The 21,786-nt window shown below is 39.7% G+C and overlaps 1 protein-coding gene across 1 annotated transcript in view; it reads right to left on the minus strand.

The window, feature by feature from the left end:
* The window catches only part of LOC108797623 (adhesion G protein-coupled receptor A2-like), a 159,478-nt gene that overhangs the window by 19,184 nt on the left and 118,508 nt on the right, over positions 1 to 21,786 (minus strand). The window contains exons 8-9 of the mRNA XM_018569246.1: positions 10,316 to 10,480; positions 977 to 1,175 (exon numbers count right to left, since the gene is read on the minus strand). Coding sequence (XP_018424748.1) covers positions 977 to 1,175; positions 10,316 to 10,480 — 364 coding nt within the window. The remainder of the gene's footprint in view (positions 1 to 976; positions 1,176 to 10,315; positions 10,481 to 21,786) is intronic.

The following is a 21,786-nucleotide window of genomic DNA, read 5'->3' on the forward strand; positions in this document are numbered from 1 at the left end:
GGGGATGAATCTTAGACTGCTGCAGAGGAATGCTGCTTCCAGGCAGAGAAGCCTGCAGCAAAAGAGTTTGTGGTTTAGCTGAAGCTCACATACATGTAACACAAGAGAGAGATTTTTACAAATGTTTGTTTTACTGAACACTCAATTTGGATAATTAGGTTTATACTTAACTTGAATTGGGCTATACTTGTACATATGCTCTATGATAATAATAATGATAAATAAAACTACTGACAATGTAATCAGAAATAAAACACTTTATATTTATACTAAAGGATCCTAAAAGATGCACATCTTATTTATTTGAAAATGCTGCAAAAAAAGAACATGTTTAGACATCATTTATGAAAGTTGCTAACCTTTACCTGGTCATAAAACCCAAAATGATTGTCTCCATTAATGAGTCATACCAAAGAATCTATGAAGAAACGCTTACATTTTTCGCATGGGAACATTTATAAAATAATGCCAGTTCTAAGGAGCAAAGCGTAGTAACCCATAGCAAACCTGACAAAACATCTCTCATTGTTCTTAGTGCTACAAACGTATGAAAGGCAACATCTGATTGGTTTCTATGGAATACTACAAACCCCTATACACTACATCGTCATACTGAATAAACTCATGAGTATTTATTTAGATGTGTATTAAAGGGTAAAATGTAAGCATCTCATTTGTAGTCAATGAGACACTAAGGGACTTTTTCAGCTTCTACATAAAGATGATATTCTCTTAGTGTGAACAGGGATTTGGCATGAAAGTCTTGTGTATGCTGACTCTGTAATTTTTTGCGGACATTCTTGGAAATTATATTTATGAGGTACTTGCAAGCACAGTCTGTGTTTCAGTATCTACAGATGTGGCTCCCTTTGCAAAATAATAATAATCTGTACATATAAAAATAACATGAACGTATTCATTGGGAAGAGATAATAGTTATCATATGTTCAGAGAGGGAAGTGAAAAGGCTGATTACCAGGCTGAAGGCATGAAGATGTCTTGTTACTTCATGACTAAAGGGGCACTCTGTATAGTCTTCTTTTGTCCAGAGTCCAGTGCGGTCACACTTTCGCCAGGCTCGTGGCTCTTCTCCATGTTCTGCATAAAGCAGCGAGTTAAGTGGAAATGCTCTGCAGGGGTAGAAAGCCATCATGCCAGCTATTGTTCTAGGCCATCTGGGAAAGGAAAAACAAGACTTTCTTTTTTTTACATAGTTTGGAATTTTCCATGAGCCTCTCCTGTTAAAGTAATACTAAACACAGGAGCAACATCTTAAAAATACATTTATGTACCTTAACTATTAACAAAAATATATCTTATTTGTATCTCACTCAGCTGTAGATCCTCAAATCATCTCTAAATTGGTGCTGACACTGTACTTCCTTCTGGAGGGTGGCTACTTTTGTTCCCCATGGTCCCTGTGTGTGTTGTAAAGTAGTCACCGCTCCAAGCTCCCTCCTGTGATGGACTACAATCTCATGTTTAGTTTACTAATTAATATTGAAGTTATAGTCTATCAAGGGAGTGAGCTTGGAGCAGTGGCTACTTTACAACACACACAGGGACCATGGAGAACAAAAGTAGCCACCTTCCAGAAGGAAAGGTGTCAGCACAATTCAGAGATGATTTGAGGATCTACAGCTGAGTGATGCACAAATAACAAATTTTTTTGTTAATAGTTAGGTGACTTAAATGCATTTTTAAGATTTTAATCCTGAGTTTAGTGCCACTTAAAGTAAATATTAACCCAATTCCTAAAATCTCATAGAAGCGTTAACAGGCAATTTCAAATGTACATTTTAATATGTTTAAATCTATAGCTTCAATCAAAATAATACTTGGTGACCAGGCACTTGCTTTTATAGAATGACAATGCTCTATCCCTGTCTCCCAATTGTACTCCTGCGTTGTCAGCTAATTACATGGGCTTTCAGTGGGGACTTCAGTACACATTACACAGGCATGGACCACTGATTTTATTATCAGACGACCAAGCTTGAGAAATGCCATTCAAGAATCCTTGGAGTGAATGTACACATAAAGTGGCTGCTAAGAGGCTGCAGGGAGGCCAGTAACACTGGGATACAACAAGAGATGGATAAAAGTGAAAGCAAGTATTTTATTTTAATACAATATTAAATATCTGCCTAAAAACAAGTATTTTATTTAAATTAAATACTAACACTTGACTTTTAAATAAATAAAAAAGACAATTGTTTATGATACACAGCACTTATGAAAAGTAATGCCATACAGTTAGGGTTTACATCTATTTTAAAGAAATCGAAATGATAAGTGATTCTATTATAATAAGATGATTATGATATGATTATATGATATTCAATGGAAACAGCTACCATGTATTTAAACAGTCTCGTATGTATAAAAAATACAATAATTTACACTGAATGTAAACCTCATCATGCATTGGATTCAATGTGAATAACCATTTTAGGGTGAAAGGAAATTACATTTGATAGCAGCTTCCTGAAGGAATTACAGTCTGATGTGTATAGGAGAATGCCATAGGCCCATGCCATTATACTACTTTCATTTTAAACATATTTGGCCCTGAAAAACATCTTAAACGTTATCTATATTTTTATCATACATCTGTAACTGGTTATTAAAATCCCCTTTATATAAACCAATGTTTAATGTATTATACGTCCTTTCGGTAAAAGAAAGAAGCCTAGCCCTTGTATTATGTTGTAATGCCTGACCTTCAGTGTGGTCCCCCGTCCAGTCAATTGGCCAAGTAAAACTTGCTAAGGGACCTGCTAGAGTACTTGGAGCTTGTCAAAGGTTCTCAAGCTGCATCCGCCCCCAACTTTCTCAACTTAAAATCTGTCTGCCAGGTCTGTCCCGGAGTGGGTTACATCAGTTGACGAGTGTTAGTCTGGGGAAAATGTGGGAGTTTTCCTCTTTTTCAATCAAAAGTGGAAAATGTATTTATTTTATTTCCGTCAGTCCCTTCCCTCTGGTAGAGATTACATTCTAATTGTACAAGGCACCTATGCCAAATGTCTCGTTGAATGTCAAACTAATGGCATGGCTGATAAAATTATATGCCTACCACATGCATATTGTCATTGTATGAAAGTGTCTGTTGTCTTTTCCATGATCTGGAAAAACATCCCCCAGACTGGGGTAGTAAAACACGCTACAAAACGGTGTATTTTCAGTGTTGCATACCATACACATAGCAGAACTTAAAGAGGAACTTTACCCATATCTGCAAAATAACAACAGAGACACCTTTAGAAAAGACAATCAACACAGGGCAGGTTACTAGATCTCCCTTTACTTCCTGGAATGTGACTAGACACGAGACCGTGTACATCATCTCAGGGGAGGGAAATGCCTTTCCCCGGGATCTCATGAGATTACAGATGAGATTTCCCAGAAATGCAATGCTGATGTAACCTTCCCAGGATACAATGCTTGGGCATATTACATAATTTGTTCCAAAAGAAATTGTAAGTAAAATGAAAATATATTTAACTAATAATTGGAAGATCATCTCATATCAGAATGCAGAGCTGTATGCTGATGTGATTTGTAGTCAAAGGGGGTAAAGGTCCACTTTAAAAAAAATATATTTAAAAAAAATTATTTAAAATTGATTCTTCGATTTTCTATTCTGAGTTCACCTGGACTGCAGCCTCCACCACCCTCTGAAAAGTAATCTGCTATCCATGTGGGGATTCTCCATTACAATACCATGCTGCAACCGAGTACCCACACAGCTGCAGCGCGGTCCAATTTACTGCAAGGATTGCATTTAACAAGTGGCACCGCCTGACAGACGAGATTTGCTGTATATTTTTTGCTATGCCATGGTGCAAAGCATTGTGGCCATGGCAATGTGTGCAGCACTCTACGTCCACAGTGCTGACATTGCTGCAGGTGACCAGGGGGTAGTTAAATTACTGATCAATTGGTCCGGTTTTACCGCCACCTTACCGTCCATGTGAAAAAGACCGTTTTCCCTAAGTGATGTTAAGGAGGGAACTGGGGAGTTACGTTCACCATAAATAATCCAGTCTGTACTGTGCTGGCAGGTCTCACTATCAATTGTAAACAAGGTTTCAACACTTTGTTCTAACAAAGGGTTAAACATCTCAAAGCTTGGATGATGCATTGTATGTTAATGAGTAGTCTGTCCCCACTTTTTCAATCTGAATTTGCTCCTCTTGTGTCACGTTCCAAAGAAACAAGAAAAATAACAAATTAAAAAAATATTTTTTATGTATGCTGTGTGAATGGGAACACGTAGCAAATATAAAGGGGGTTATTCACTAAGCTGCCAAAGAGTTTAGCTGAACGTTTGGCTAATCCTTTGGCTCGCTTTGGCTGCAGGAACCCTTCTGTACAGCAGCTGAAGGCAGCCGAAGACACAGCTTAAGCAGGGAGAATGTTCAGCCAAAGTGGACCGGCTTCCTGCAAGTATGTAGTAGATAAAAAAAAAAGGAGGTGTGGGGTTCCCCTCCTAATTAATACCAGACCCCTTAGGTCTGGTGGGAATTTTAGGAGGGACACAATGTCAGAAAAAAAAAAAAGCTCCCCAAGAGTCATACCAGACCCTTTAGGTCTGGCAGGAATTTTAGGGGGGGCCCCAACACCCAACAAGCAAAAAAACTAGACCTTAATCCAAGCACAGACCTGGAAAAGCACCTTGTCCCCATGTCGATGAGGACAAGTGCCTCTTTCCCACAACCCTGGCCCGGTGGTTGTGGGGGTCTGTAAACGGGGGCTTATCTGCTTCTGGGTACCCCCTTTGCCTCCCCCCCTAGTGAATGAGTAAGGGGTAGTGGTTTCCCCTACTCATCCACCAAAGAGTCAACTAAAATGTAAATAAACAGACAACAGACAACATCAGTCACGTAATCCAGGGCCAATAACGATGACGCCCGCTGACTCGCCGAAATAAAAAAAGTCCCGACACCCACGCACCTGTCCGCTCCCAAAAAACTCACACCACTAAATAACAAATGTGACAGATGGGTGGAGCGAGTCATGATGTCATGGACTAGCGCTGCCCTTTTTTTATGCCATTTCAGGTTAGTGAGCTGTCATGGCATGAAAACAAATGGGAGGAGCGAGTCGTGACAACATGACTCACTCGACTTCTGTTTACATTAGTGAGTGGAGTTGTCAAATCTGTCATATCTGGGGTTCATTGGGAACAGATGGGTGTGCAGGCATCAGGACTTTTTTTATTTCGGTTAGTCGGCGGGCGTCATTCATCGCCCACTCTGTTTCTTCAGATTTTTTTTTTGGCATAACACATTAACACATTTCATTCTGTCCCCTACCTCTGAGGTAGCGAACATAATGACCAAGCCCAATGCTGCTCAGCAGCATTTATCTATATTCTCTCTTTGTTGTTTGGCTCCTATGAGAATAGGGGTGCACAGCAGATAAGAAACTGTGGAACGTTCGCCGCAACGGATCCAGATAATGCTTTGACTGAGGCAAATGGATTCTTCCCTTCGGTTAAGCAAGACTTGCTGAGTCTGTTCGGCTGAACTGAAGGGAAGTGAAGTGAGCCGAATGCAGCTGATGTATGGCTCAAAATAGCCATACAGGGCTTCTGTGAATAGCCAAAGAGAATTTGGCTCGCTTCACTGCAGCTTGGTTATTCATTCGGCTGCCTTTGACAGCTTAGTGAATAACCCCCATAGCGGGGTTTTTTGTTTTTTTTAAATCTGACTGCAAAAGTGGAAAAGGCTAAGAAGAGTCGGACCACCATACGTATACATGAAAACGTTTAATAAAAAAAAAAAACCTAATATCACAATCATGTCACACTAGCTCACATACACCAGATAGCTGCTGAAGAAATCAGACATAAAATATGTTTGTTGACATAGGCAATTTTGCTTTTTTCATGTATAATTCCAGCCATCTAGCAGTAATGGCTTACAACTTTGCTGTCAAAACAGCTTGATCTCTAAGACAGAGCCTGCTTTTTACAGCTTCACACTCTTACCTGCTGTCTAAGGAACTGATGTGAGATCAGAAAAGCGGAGACCTCTTCCATAAGAGATTATTAGCCTGCAGATGCATCAGTATGTGAATGCCTTGGAAACTATGCCTTTTACTAATCATATATTTAAAGGGTTTAAAGGCTTCCAGCCATTTACAGTGTATTCTCTTTCAAGAGTACTACAGACTCAGAACTGACTTTTGAAATATTCTTTAAAATACATTTTCTTGAACTTTTCTGAAAGATGATCAATAAGGTTGAGAACATCTTCTTTTTGATTTATATCCAATGACAAATTGCCTTTGGCACTAAATTGAAGCTGAATTAAAGATTTTATTAATCTACTGACCGCTAAGAAAAGGTAATGTATGCTACCCAGGCTTGCGCTGACTCTGACACACTTTACAGAAGTTTATATTAGTCCCACTAAATGCATAGTACAAAATGCAGAAATCAGCAAAACCCATCAAAATTCTGCTTTTACCTACCCGCTTTCTCTATAACCTGCTCGGCTGTTCTGGGACTGACACTAAAGAATCAGAATCTGAGGTCTGTTTAGTTGCTTTTGCAATAAATACAACTGCTTTACTGTGTTTAACCTCTGTTTAAACTTTTCCATTTGGGATAGAGTAGGAAATGGTTATAATCCCTATAAGGTTTTCTTTTTTTACCTTTTGAGATCTGGGTCCCGTTTGATAGATTTTTTTTAAAGGAGAACTATGAGGTGAGTGCTTTTTACTCACCTCATAGTTCTAGTCGACCTGTGACAATGAGACTGTCACAGGTCGGCTCAGTATCACATACCGGCGTTCGCTCACCTCTCGATCCTGTAGCTCTCTGCCGTGACAGGGGAGTGGCTGGATTCCCCCCTCCCCGCTCTGACCCTCCAGCACTGACTGGCGGAACGGACAGGGGAGGGGCGGGTACAGCTGGTTGTGCCTCTAGATAGGGGGCGATCCAGACATAATTGCGGCGTCTCAGTATACCGTGAGCTGTAGCTCGCAGTATACCGAGCTTAGGGTGATGGGAGGACGCTAGTTTGTGTCCCCCCGTTAGCCTAAGGAGAACTATGGGGAAAAGCCCTAACCAAATAGTTCTCCTTTAACTTACTGTCCTGTAGACATAAGAGTGAATGAGAGGAAATCTCACTAAAGTGAGGTGACAGCTGTGACCATATCAAGTATCCCCTGGGATGTTAAAATACAACTTTATATTATTTTGGAGTAAGGAAAGGCTATAACTTCTGTTAACATTTTTTGCCATCTATGTCCTATTGGGGAGATTTCCCAACTTTTAATTTATTTTTAGTTTTTTTTTAGTTTTGGATAGAGTGAAAAAGTGGTAAAAGCGCCATCAGGGTTTTAATTGTTTCTGGGGCACCATTGAGGAAATTTCCTGTCCTCCTTACAACATTGTCACTGGTATACATGTGAGATGAAATATTCACCACAATGTGGCAGGAAAGGAGAGGACATTTCCTTAATAGGGCCACAGACAACAATAAAAAATTGACAGGGGTTCCAACCTTTCCCTGATGGAACCACAGCTAAAAGAGGTTTTGTCTGGCGTTCAACTTTAAATACCAGCTCCATTATACACCTGCATAGACCAGGTGCTCATTCTGATTTCATTTTAGACAAAACAAGAGGATGTAGGGGTGCCAAGACAGAATGTCATCTCACCCAATACACTATATTGCAAGTTGAGATATTAATGGGGCTCTCTGAGATGACAAATACCACAATCAAAACATCCATATTTGTAAAGTTTATTTTTATTAAATTAACATTATAAAATATTTAGTCCTACCATAAAAATCAATGAAAAACCAAATTACATAATGTTTGTTTGACAATCATAACCACCCATTAATTTGCTAGACTTAAAGTGACATTAAACCCTCAGATGTTTTTAACATAAACCAATACTGTAATGTGTGCCTTACTGTAATCCATGGTAGTTTCACTTCTCTTTGCTGCTCTTTCTTATAAATCCTCATGTCTTCTCATACTTGGGGAGAACTTCCCTTTGCAGCTGGGTGCCTCTTCCTGTAGTGCTGGCTCAGGTTGCAAACCTACACACAGACACCATGTACCCATTCCTGAGACAAGGCAGTCTGCTGCAAAACAGAAGTTCTGCCCAGCATGAGAACGAATACAGATTTAAAAGGAAGAGCAGCAAAGAGAAGGGAAACAAGCATGGATTACAGTAAGGCACACATTACAGTATTGTTTTATGTTAAAAAATCTGAGGGTTTAATGTCACTTTAAATTACATTTCACATAAATTACATATAGATTTGTCTCCCATAGGGATACAATGGTTAGTTGCTTCTCTTGTATAAGATTTTCAAGAAGGTGATTAACGTTGATCATTCATGTAGCACTTCAACCTTTCAACTTGTTGAAAATCTTATACAAGAGAAGCAACTAACCATTGTATCCCTACGGATGACAAATCTGTATGTAATTTATGTGAAATGTAATTAAGTCTAGCAAATTAATGGTCGGTTATGATTGTCAAACAAACATGTCATTTGGATTTTCATTGATTTTATGGTAGGACTAAAGATTTTATAATATCAATTTAATAAAAATAAACTTTTTTACTACTATGCATGCTTTGATTGCAGTATTTTGCCATCTCAGAAAGCCACATTAATATCTCGACTTGCAATATACTGATTTCATTTTCACATCTCATATGATGGGGAGATTTTCAAACTGTCCAGCCATCCATCTATTCCAGACTTACGTTTGGCAATCACATTAGTCTGTGTTCCTGCTCAGAAAAGCCCTTAGATGTACTCACAGTCTCTTAGTTTGGCTCAATCAGGGAACTTTGTCTGAGAAAGCTAAATTTGACATATAAATTCCTGTGAATAAAATATTGTGAGAGTTAGGTAACTCAAGCAAAAACAAAGCTGTTGGCCTAAGTTACCTTGACTTTTTCTGCGTGTGTGTTGTGAGGTTTGGGGAAGTTAGCACAAATGGTGAGCGCTTAAGGAATAGCCTTGAAGCCGTTTTAAACATAAACAAGACAGTCTTTTATTTAATTCAGCAACAGAAAACAAAGCTTCAACGATAATACAAGGTCCGCTTGTATTTCAGCAAAACTGAAGGTATGACAAGCTCACCAACTCCAGGTTGTTGCACATACTCCTTGTGTCCCAGTCCCTAGACATTAGGGTATTTCTTAACAGAGCCACACCCCACCTCTCGTGGCACTCTAAAACACATCCCTCATGTGTCACTGGCTCTCTGTCTCCTCGGCTGTCTTCTAGGTGCCTCCAGCACACACAGCCACCTGGCTCCCCTCTGACGTCTGGATGGAGTCCTCCTGACTCCTGAACACCTCTGTTCCTCTTCCCAGCTGGAGCCCAGAACATTAGCCAGCACCTTTCCATAAGGGCTGTGCACAGGTGTGCAATTAGGTGCTGGCCACTACTAAACGATGGATCCAGGAATGGAGATTTCATCTCTCCCAATTCTCTTAGAAATCTCCCAGTTTCAGGATCCCATGCCAAAGCCAGAAATCCTGGGAAGAACTGCAAAGTCAGCCCTTTCCCAGTACAAGAACTTGCCTCCTGGAACCGCTCAGCATCTCTGGCTGAGGGTCCTGGGTGACTACAACCCCAGTTCTACCATGGGATTGCCACACAATACCACAGTGTATAGTAGACAAGCATAGTTCAGACAAATGGAACATCATCTAGGTTTAAGCCAGTTGACCCCTGCTTTGGTTTATTTTCGCTTTATGCAGAATATTGCTGTTAGAGGTTTCTTTCTTGGAAAGTAGTGGAGAAAATCCATGGAAAGAGCAACAAACAATCTGACTGCTACTATGTTTTAATTGATGCAATCTGCTCCTCCAAAAACTGTTGATATTTAGCAGTTCATGGACATGCAAAAGAGAGCATTGGAAGAATATGTTTATTCTCTCACCAGTTTCCATTTAGGCAGGCCATAAGCTATAACTTGAAACAATCATATAGTCAGTTTGCCAACAATCCCAAAGTGGGAATTGTCAAAGATTTTCCAGGGTGCTGAAGTCCCATCTAGCTTTTGGTAATAGGAGCTGCTGATCAAGCCGTGATTATCAGCAAAGTATAATATCTGAAATGAAGGCAAAAAGAAAATGCACAATGCTCCACTCTACCCTGGTCATATACAATCACGCTCTGCTTTGCCAAAAAAATAAAATCAAGCTCTCCTTTGCCCCCCCCCCCCCCTCCTGTTGATAACTTCTAGCAGGAGGTATACATTAATAAATGAATGACCAAGTACAGTAAATAAAACAAAGAAGATACATTAAAATATTTACCTAAAATCCCCTCTGTTATTGATTATTCTTTCCATGGGGCAATAAGGTGCTCCAGTTTCTAGAACAACAATTTCTATTTGCTTGGAGATGCTTCCATGGGAAGTATTCACTCGGCATTCCCAAATACCCGAGGCATCTACATCAACACTGGACAAAATGAGGTCACTGCAAAACATAAATATCAGGATTTTATTGTTACACAAATAGGATATAAATTCTGGCAGTTACTAAAAATGACTAAATATTATTAACAATATATTATTATATACACTGACAGTTTGTCATTCCATCCAGTGACACTTTCATCGGATACAGATCCATATATCCACTTCTTTCTTGAACTTTTTTAAAATTTGTATAACCCCCCCTTCCCCCCCCAAAAAAAATTGATACCAGCAGGTTAACAGGTCATGAATTTCATTTAAAGTGGATGAAGTCACTCCTGTGAGCATGTGCGAGCATATCATGCTGGCCCGACCAATTAAAAGGCTGAAGAAACTGAACCCAAAAGACAACTAGAAGAAGATGGAAGTATCAGCCATGGAGGGGAGAGCAGACAGTGCAGCGCTAGAGGGGATTGCCTACAAGGTGAGTCGGCTACAATGTGCTAATTTGCTGTGCATACTAGCACATTATGGCAAACACCTCCAGAGGGCTTTACTTCCACTTTAATCATTTGAAATATACTGCATTTTCAATTTGAATACATTTGAAGCGTATTGGAATGCGCATCTTAAAAAAATATTTTGATGTGCCTTTCACTTTTTACATGCTAGGCATGCAGCTGTCGCAGCATCCAACGTCATTTAAGCCATTTCTTGTCAGTCCAGGGCATCATGATCATGGACATGGACACCCCCCTCCATCCCGAGATGTGTCATTGCACCTTTCTGGGCTCTCAGGATTACTTTAAAATTACACAACCGCTGCTCTGTGCAGGTCTAAGGACCTCCAGAGGGAAGAATTTGGGGCAAACGTAAACTCTGTTCTCCTCATCCCTATTCATAGTTCACCCAATTTTATTATCATACAATGTATAATTTTTTTCTGAAGGGTTGGCAGAAATGAAATCCATAGCAACCAAAACATTACCTGCAATCAGTTCTGAGCAGTCAAAACAAATCTTGCTGCTGACTGTGCCTAAGGTTACTACAGTTTGCACACTGCACTTTTCTTTAATAAATAAACTGGCCAGCGAACTAGAGCCCTTTTTTGTCTTTTTCTTTCCCACCTACTAAGGTCATGCCTACTGATTAAAGACAAGGAATACAATATATTGACAGGTTCTTCATTCAGAACAGCAGTACTTAAGTGTGCTACACTTCACCAAGAGCTATAAATACAGATTGTGCTAACAAAGAAAGAACTTCCAGATAATTTGATCTTCAGTATGTTTATTTCTAAAAATGGCAGGCAGACAAATCTTAAATATAGGGGCCTGTGGTGAAACGCCATCACGCAGAAAATAGATGAACATCAGGAAAACAATTGTAAGACGTCAGACATAAGAAAGAGAAATTATTCTGCAAGGCACCGGCCAAATTACAGAGTTTTCTGCTTTTTAATGCTGTTCTGTTTAGCAGCTGATCAGTCAAGCGCATCCAGTCGTGTTCCTCAATGTTAATATGTCAGCAAATTGTTCTGTAGCAGAGGCCAGCACATAAAGCCAAGCTAATCTGGATTGTTAATTTGCACTTAAAATATCTACAGTACCTTTCCCATTCTTTACCTGCAACATATAGTATTTTCTCTGCATTCTTTATTTTTTCTGTTATATTGCATTACACATCTTTCCCTGTTTTCTGAGGTGCATCAGACACAGACAATGCACTTACATCCAAAAGTGACCCCTCCACTGACATAAAATCCTATCAGGGCTTCTTCACAACTTTGTGGTGCATTACGGTATGCACATTAGTACACCCCAGGGTACTGGAAATCAGACCTGACCCTTTTTTACCACCGACGCAGTGGGAAACAATGTTAGCATAAAAAGCCCAACCAAAATCTTTTTGGTATTAATTGCTATTGTCTCCAACAGGATTTTCTAAACTTCCTGTCCCAGAGGCAGGAGTCAGAGGGACAAGACATGATAAGTAAAACATTCAAAGGGAATGCAGACAAAAAAAAACAACACTTCTATTGTCTGTTGTAGAAATAGCAAGAAACGATGAAACAGCATAGATCCCATTATTACAGACCATTGCAATGTTACATGCAAATTTGTATGCAATATTAAAGGTTATGTAACGCATTTCTCTGTGTTCCATAACTGAGAATATCTTATTGAGTTTGGTAAATACTTTTTTTTTTAGTAGAGTGGGAAGGTCTGAGGTTTTTATTACCTTCAGAGCCTTCTTGTACTAGTGACCCCTGTACCCTTCATTTCATCTTGGTGTCAGTAGGATAAAAAGCATGAGAAAATCTTCCCAAGGGAGTTAAAGGACAGAAGCCATCAAAAGTAAAACATTTTTGGCTGGTGTTGGGTATTAATTAAGATATCTTCACAAATCAAAATTGCCTACATGGTATCCATACAAAAATGGAATGCACATTTTGTGCTATTTAATAAATACCATTCCGTAATGCAAGAAATGTCATAGCTTGAAGGTATCGGTTTGCCTTTTCTCCAAGAGTTACACCACCGAAAAAAAACCCAATGCATCATTAGCTTCACAACATGAATTTGAAAGGATTTATTATAAATTTCTGTTTTTCCAAGAACCAATTTTCTATTAATCAAAAATAAAATGAGATACCCTTCAGTCAGTTTACGATGCCGCGTATGAAAATAGCGTAAATCTGTTGGGAGTGTCTGTTCCATGGATTAATGAAACAAATCTAATTTTCTTGTTTTATTTTTTTTTTTTATTCTCCAATTGTTGAGCGAAAAGCAATTGAGCGCATGAGCATGCATAATCATTTGCATTTTGCAAGACGGGAACTTTAACCTTAAGCATTATGTTTTAATCCATAGAATGTCAAGAAAATAAAGAATGATAAGAAAGAGAATGCAGCGTCTGTAAAGTAATAGATACTGTGGCGTGAAGGGCTAAGATAGGGGAGGCAAACATTGTACCGGTTTTAAGCAAAAATGTTATTATATCTTTAAATATACCTAAACTTTTGTATCTCTTTAGAGTACTACCTATAAAAGTTCCGACCAATGCACTTCAAGCTTTCCAGTCATACATCATGCGTTTTATATGGTCAAATAAAATGCCACAGGTCCCACGGAGGACTTTGTTCCTTCCTAAATCCCTAAATCATGTGGCGGTCTTGGTCATCCTGACCTATTTAAATTGTACATTGCAGCTCAGATTAGCCAATTTACCAAATATCATGCGACCCATGAGATACCCAAATGGGTTGAAATTGAGCCATCCCATCTTCACCCCATATCGGTTTATAACATACTTTGGTTATTGCCGAGAGATAGGCCTCCCATTTTTTGACCCCATCATTTCCCATTCCTTACATCTTTGGGACTCATCTAAATACTCAGTCGCCTTCCCTTCGCCCCATCTACCTATGCTATCCTTTTTCTCTAAACCAGGATTTATACCAGCAATGTAAGTGCCCACTGCTTTTGCCTTCTGGTCCAACAATAACCTAACTCGTTTTTGAAAGTTTCAAATGACCATGGGCCTTTATTTGTTTTCTTTTTTTTTTTAAAAAAAACAATACCACTTCCCTGGCAAGAAAATCTTTAGATATTTACAAATATGGGCTTGTTCCATAGTGTCAAAGTTCTGGTATCTAATTTTTCGTGTACTTCGTACTCTTGCAAACAAAACTATTAACATAGACCCATCTCTAGTTCTCCTTAACAATATCCCAGACACTCTCACATCCACTAAACAGAAACTCCTCTTACACATTCTTTCTGCAGCGAAACATGGCATTGTCAAGTCTTGGAAATCCTCCACCCTAAGTCTCCCCAGAGTCAGACAATATGCGGCATGCATAATGTCCCACAAAAAAAACGATTTGCAAAACTGAATAATAGTTTGTCTAAACCTCATAAAACTTGGTCCCCTTGAGTGAGACATGACCTGCCTCCTAGTTTTGACCCTCAACTCCTTACCATCTGATTTGTCATCACTGCCTCTTTTTGAGCCTCCATCTCCCCACCCTCAGCCTAACCTTAACCTAGACCATTTTCTTCACTATCTTTTGCTCATATCTATGATTCTTTCTCTTACCTCTCTTTCCCACGATCTTTGTCCTGGTGTACCCACTTTTTGACATTAGTCATCTCATTTTATTTAATTAATGGTCCTTTACCATATGATAGCCCTTGGGTGCGTTAAATGTTCTGATAATAGACGCACTCTGTCACTTATCGCTCTGAACCCACTCAATTATACCAATGATACCATTACTATTTTTGTACCCATATGTTTGCATTGATTGCCTTATTAGGGACCACTTATCTATGTTGTGATTATCTCGTCCTGTACGCTCATTGCTTTTTCTTTTTTTTTATTCTCTGCTCTGTTAATACAAAATCCTGTGTTTCTGATTGGAAACCTTCAATAAAAAAAAAGTTAAATGTGAAAAAAAATAACACAAAATAATTAAAGGTACTTTGTAGTGTCTGAAAGTGTGTTTGATATTTCTTAACTTAAGGTTTGCATCCTTGGCAGCCCCCTGCCACCCAAACAAAATTAGCAGTAAGAAGGGGCCCCAAGTCTTCTTTGTTGGAGAGTCTTTCTTTGGGTATTTGGGTATTTTGTTCCCAGGCGACATGGACACTTCCAATAGTATTTCCATAAGCAGTGTCATCACATCGCCCTAAAGACTCCAGTATCATGATGAGAGGCTTGGTCTGCACTGGTGGATCACCAGTCTTCATTAGTGGAAGAGGTGATGCAGAGGGTCAAGTGATGGTGGACCCCAGTAAGTAAAAAAAGTTTTTAAAAAAAACTAAACGTTTTAAGTACATGATAATAGGTATAGGCAGGTGGTACGTGATGCGATTTATAGATACATAATCTGTTATTACTGGCAAACATTTAAGGCTAGTTGCCTGAAACTGGTAATGGAAAAGCTGCAATTAGATGGCTTCTCCTTAAGTTTATCTAGAGAAATAACTGTGCCTGCAAAGATTACAGCTTAGAGATGATTGGAGCTGCCCAAGCTGCAAGAGGCTGCTCCAAGAGGGTACCAGCTCTTCTGAAGTAAACAGTGCGATACAAAAAAGGGCTACCCCCACTCTGCAAGGGCTAACTGCTCAGTTTTGAAATAGCTTTCTTTAGAGCCATTTTACGAACCTGGTGGCAGCTCCCCTCGGCTCTGAGATCAGCACCCACAGCCTCTTCTCACATACAGTGGCAACATCATGCTTTGGGGCTGTTTCTCTGCAAAGGGACCAGGACGACTGATCCGTGTACAGGACAGAATGAATGGGGCCATGTATGGTGTGATTTTGAGTGCAAACCTACTTCCATCAGCAAGGGCATTGAAGATGAAACGTGGCTGGGTCTTTCAACATGACAATGATCCCAAACATACCGCCCGGGCAACGAAGGAGTGGCTTCGTAAGAAGCATTTCAAGGTCCTGGAGTGGCCTAGCCAGTCTCCAGATCTCAACCCCATAGAAAACCTTTGGAGGGAGTTGAAAGTCCGTGTTGCACAGCGACAGCCCCAAAACATCACTGCTCTAGAGGAGATCTGCATGGAGGAATGGGCCAACATACCAGCAACAGTGTGTGCCAACCTTGTGAAGACGTACAGGACACGTTTGACCTCTGTCATTGCCAACAAAGGATATATAACAAAGTATTGAGATGACCTTTTGATATTGACCAAATACTTATTTTCCACCATAATTTGCAAATAAATTCGTTCCAAATCAGCCAATGTGATTTGTCTGGATTTGTGTTCTCATTTTGTCTCCCATAGTTGAGGTCTACCTATGATGCCAATTACAGGCCTCTCTCATCTTTTTAAGTGGGAGAACTTGCACAATTGGTGGCTGACTAAATACTTTTTTGCCCCACTGTATACACTTTTTAAAAATACACTTTTTTTTAACTTAACTTTATTGCCATCTCCCTGGGTGACAGCACATTATAGGGTATATGTTCTCTTTAAGGTGACATTAGGGGTCTAATGACACCTTTCTACTTCACTGAAGCTTATCAAGCTTCTTTGCTTGATCAGCTTCTTTCCTGGCATCTATAACCGGGAATTACAGCCCAGAACCTGGAAGTGACAAATTCATCATCGCTTCAGGGTTCATTCACAGTAGAGCAGATCAGTGAACAGATGTTCTATGTTTTTCCCACCATCTTGGCACCAACACCTGCAATGGCTGTCCTGGGTCCACATGAGGGGTAGAGGAGTCCGAGATACATGGTGTGGGGGGGAAGAGAGATAAGGGAGAGGGGAGAGTGCACCTTCTGAAGTAAAACGTATAAATGGGCAGAATAGGAATACACAATTTGTTAAAACACTGTTTTCAACTGTAAGTAAAAATCGAACAATTGAAAACAAATGTAGAAAAGTATGTAACTATTACATGCCTGAATGGCAGATCACAGTACAAAAATAACCTTCCATTCTGCAGAAACATACAAAACACACCCTAGGTATAAAAGTTCAGTTGTATCATTTTTATCTTATGGGCTAATAAAGGACTTTTATTTCCGATGAAAACAGTCGATCACCTACACCCTGAAATATAACTAAATGAAAGTGGTTTTTGTTGGCACTGAAGTGTAAACTCTCGATTTTTAGAGGAACCTGATACAGCGTTTTATGTATCCAGACTTAGAAAACTGCCAAAGAAAATGCAAGGGAACTGGCTGTGGTGTAAGAAAGAGAATATATTAGCAGAAAAAGGTATTTACACAGTATTAAACAATATGAGCTCTGCAATAAAGAACACATTTTGGCAGGGGTTTTACGTGCAGGGTTTTAAAATTAAGGAAACAATCTTTAACTAAATATGTGTCAGAAAGAGAATCTGTCGTAAAGCAAAGATGTAACTCAGTAACTTGTGCAAGAAGTACTCATTTGTGGACTCACAGGGGGTTGATTTACTAAAGGCAAACAGACGGTTCACTTTTGAAGGAATTCTCAATTTGCAAGGGTATTTTCCATGGGTGAATATGGGGAAAATTCCCTATGCAAAGAATGGCCAATCACATGCAAGGAAAAAAATATATTTTTGCTTCCACATGATTGGAGGATGGAGTGTCACCTCATTCACTCAGTACAGGCAATATTCCTTTGCAAAGTGACCAGGTTATGTGCCTTTAGGAAATAAACCCCAAAGACTGCATGCTACATCAGGGGAGGTAGAATAGAATCTCTCCTGCATCTCCCAAGTGAGGTCCCGGCCCTGGAACTAGCGGTCTGTGAGGCAGGGAAATCCTATATCTATCCAAAGCTTTTGCGACAGATAGTCCCTTAAAACATGCTATTTGTTCGCAATCTATCACTAGAAGTACTATTCCTGTAGCATTCCCCATAGGGAACCATTGGTTTAACCTGTATAGCGATTGGCTGCTACCTTTAGAAAATAAGAATAGTGATTTTAGTAGCATGTATGCTCCTGCATTTAATTTGAAAGGGTTAAAAAAAAAAAAAAAAAAAAAGCTTTGGCAAAACATCACAGGAAACTATTGCTCTAATAGCAGGGTCGGGCTTTTCTCCTTAGGCTGTGGCTGCTTTAGAAAGAAAACCTATAGACAGTGAACAACATTTGTTTTGATGCATCTGAAGTGTAATTAGCTGATTTAAACATAGTCCAATTAGGCTTTAAAGGAGAAGCATTGGGAGAGTAAAATGTCCTTTTTCCAATACTTAGAGCCTGTGTGTGGCACTGCAGGTGTCACATGCCGGCTCTATAGAATGAGAGCTAGGCAATCACAAACTGTTGATTGCTCAGGTCACAGTCTTCTCCCTGCAGAGAGCAATGACTGTCAGCCACCACTTCCTGCAGGGATTCCCTGCAGGCATAGCTGGCGCTGGCTCTAGAGGGGCAAGGCCAGCTGTCAATCTGGCAGCAGGGTGGATTCTGACAATATTGTCAGGTTCTTTCCTGGCTGCAGCACTGTCAGCAAATAGTGGGCATTAGCTCACTAGATGTTGACTTTAGTTCTCTTTTAAGGCAGTCTTTTTGAATAAACTGCCAACACAATGCAGCTAATATTGGATCTGCACTATTCTTGGCATGTGTTGTGCTGCTCTGTAACACAGGTGTGTTGGAGATGGATTGAAGTAGTGCTTTGGATGCCATTTAAAAACATAGAAGGGAATTTATCAACACTGGAGCAGACAAAATCTGGAGCAGCTGTGCATGGATACATACACACACAGAAAGTTAAATGCAGAAAGCAGGCAAATCCCCAAAATGGAAAAACAAATATTGGTTCAATAGGGGGAAAACAGTTTTAAGGATGGAAGTGGTTAAAGAGATATATATCTAAGCAATTGATCACATGGATTGCTAGTTGAAAATAAATCCAGGTAATATCTAAAATGTAACTGTTCTTGAACTGTATGTTCATAGAGAACAGTTAAGTAATGAGCTTAAACTCCTGCATTCACGTTTAGCTGCAAGCAATCGGGTGGCTATCCGTCTGGAGGCACGCCAAGATTCCAAATGAATTCCAACACATCTAGTGAAATTGAAATGATATGCTTCAGCTTCTGCAGAGCAAACCAGCCAGGTACATTTTATAAAGAAACCGCTTATCATTTACTAATAGGAAGAAGGGCTGAAGCATGGAAATTTTCCTTTTATTACCTTTATTTTTGAGTCAAACTCTACAAGATTTCAGCAAGATGATCTGGAATACATTTAAAAGTCATACATCTCTCTTGTATTACATTTAAATTAAATTGCATTGGCTACATTTTTTTTCTACACAGTTCAGCCTTCTGCATACATTTAAAGGATCAGACTACCCCAAAGCTATTGTTTAGATGCTGGAGAGTTAAATCGTGCAACAGTTTGTTATATGTCTCTGGTATGTCAGCGCTTACATTTACAAGCCTGCACACCTAATATAGCCTTTAAGGTATAACTCCATGTTCTGCCCACAAAATGACCCTCCCCACCACCCGCATGTGCAAGTTTTGCTTTTCAAATTTCTTCACAGGCTTTGCATCTTCTTCATGCTGAGTGTTCCTCAAATGAACTAGAAAGCGACTCCACTCTCAGCATCCTTACACTTTGAATGAAGAAATAAGCAAGCTTCCATTACTGATCTCCTTCTAGAAATTCGAGCTACTTGGCTTTCTCTGTCTTCACACATTTGAGTCACCAATGTGGCACCAGCATGCAGCAGGTAAAATCAAAACCATGAATTATCATTATAGCTCTTTAGGCAACAATACTGAGTATAGAAGCCACTTTCCATTCAGAAAGCACACAATCCCCAGGCTCTGTTTTACGAATGGCCTAGAGGAGAGGGGAACGAAGTTGTGACCTGATCACTGGGGTTTACGAGACCTGCAGCACTTACATCTGAGCAGGCATGAAGTACTGCGAGAGCTATACTTCCCTCCTGCATGTAAAAAAAACTGATTTGACAGCTGTATAAAAGCCAGAAGGATGGAAGGTTTATTTTCTGCCAAGGGAATTGCTGCGATACTGGGAAGTTTTTAAATTCTTAACATTATGGAGAATGCAACAGAAGTAGCAAGAACACTCAAAACTCAGAGGAGAGCGGAAGCTCAGCCTGGAGCCGTGTTGCCTCAGTACTGGCGTTCCTAAATCCTCATTCACACCAGGGTGACAGCGTTTCTGCGCTGTATTACAGGCGTTTTCAGTTCTTTTGTCAGTGCGTTTTTGAAGCTGGTTTTCAGTTGTCCAATGAGAAGTAGGCTCAGCTGCTGGAAAACACCCGGACAAGCAAAACGGGCTGATTAGCGTGACAAAAGAAGCTCAGGGACCATTTCAAGCAACAGGTGTATTTATCCGCACGTTTGCGTGAACGGCCCCCATAGGAATGTATGGGCTTTTATTTGCATCCATTTCAGTGTGGAAAAATCCACGTTTGTCGAAACCGCTCTAGTGTGAACGGGGTCTAAGAGCTATTAGTAACTTTTAGCCGATTTAAAAATGTTATGGTTGGACAACTTCTTAGACCCTCTGGATCTTGTCATGCTTGTAACATTGTAGATTCCTGGGAATAAACCTTTTTGCATTAGAGGTCCTGGCTGTTGAATGCGGCTTTCCATACATTGGATTACTGGAGAACTTCTTGGTTGCTACAACAAGGCAATATTTTCTGCGTTGCCAGAAATACCCAGATGAATTCCCAGATGAAATTAGGCTTTGTACTAGAACCAACAATCCACATTATTTTTGGATCAACGATTATCTACAAGCTAGCGGGGATTTGACATGGCATTGGGCAAAACCTAAAGTATCTCTATACCCAGCCACTAAAATCTCATATACGTGGTTACATTTTAATGGAATTTTCAGACAAAATATTCAAAGATTATTAAATCTGGTGATGCTCCAATGAAGGTCCTTGTGCAGGAACCACAAGCAGGCCTGCCAAGGTACATTGCAAAGACATGGTCCACTACTGTTATCACCAGGAAAATCCACCCTAAGAAATAATGTGCAGCCATTGCTAAAGTACATACACGTGGAAGGGAAGCACAAAATAAAAATAAGTAAAATATATATATATATTTTTTTTAAATGGAACTTGTCATGGCATCCCACTGTGGATATGTTTTTGTTTTTTTTAATGATCATTTTACCACAATGTGGCTATGGCTAAAGCTTTTGATTCCATCTTTTGACAGCTAACACATCAGTTGTGGATTAGAACATAAGTAAACAAGTGACAAGTTCTGCCAGTGCATCCTCCTTTTACATTAAATACACACATATTGTTATGTGCCTCTACCTGCCTTGTGAATTTTAACCATCTTCCCAATCATTAAAGCCTTCCTGAATATGCCTATAGTGCCTGGACAACAGCTACACTGACTATTATTTGTCCTTTCTACTAGTCATGCAGGCGTGTAAAACTCTAATTGACTTGAATGAGTTTATTGTAAGGATTAGAATACGGTCAAATGTTCATTGAGATAGAAAGTGACATGGCATGTCTGTACACTGGCGGCACAGGGCACAATGACAAAGAAGGCTTGTAAATAAAAATACTGGCCTGCAGGAAAGAGTGTGACTTGTGTTAGTGTGCTCAGGACAACAGATATGTGTATAACCATACTCACTCATATTATTCTCTGAATACCAGAAGTAACATGCTGACAGGACTTCTGTGACTTACCTGGGTAAACTGCAATGCTGGGACAATACAGTATCAGAAGCATAGGTAATATACACAACAGCTGAACTCTAAGCAGACATAAAAGACACACATCTGTAATCATTACTACATCATTCAATGTATTTTTAAATGCAAGCAGTGCTGGTGTAGGAAAGGAAGAAACAGCCAATCAGCTAATGTGCTAACAAGAAGCATGTC

This window comes from Nanorana parkeri, unplaced genomic scaffold (assembly GCF_000935625.1).
Source record: "Nanorana parkeri isolate BGI_ZX_2015 unplaced genomic scaffold, ASM93562v1 scaffold1312, whole genome shotgun sequence".
Taxonomy (NCBI): domain Eukaryota; kingdom Metazoa; phylum Chordata; class Amphibia; order Anura; family Dicroglossidae; genus Nanorana; species Nanorana parkeri.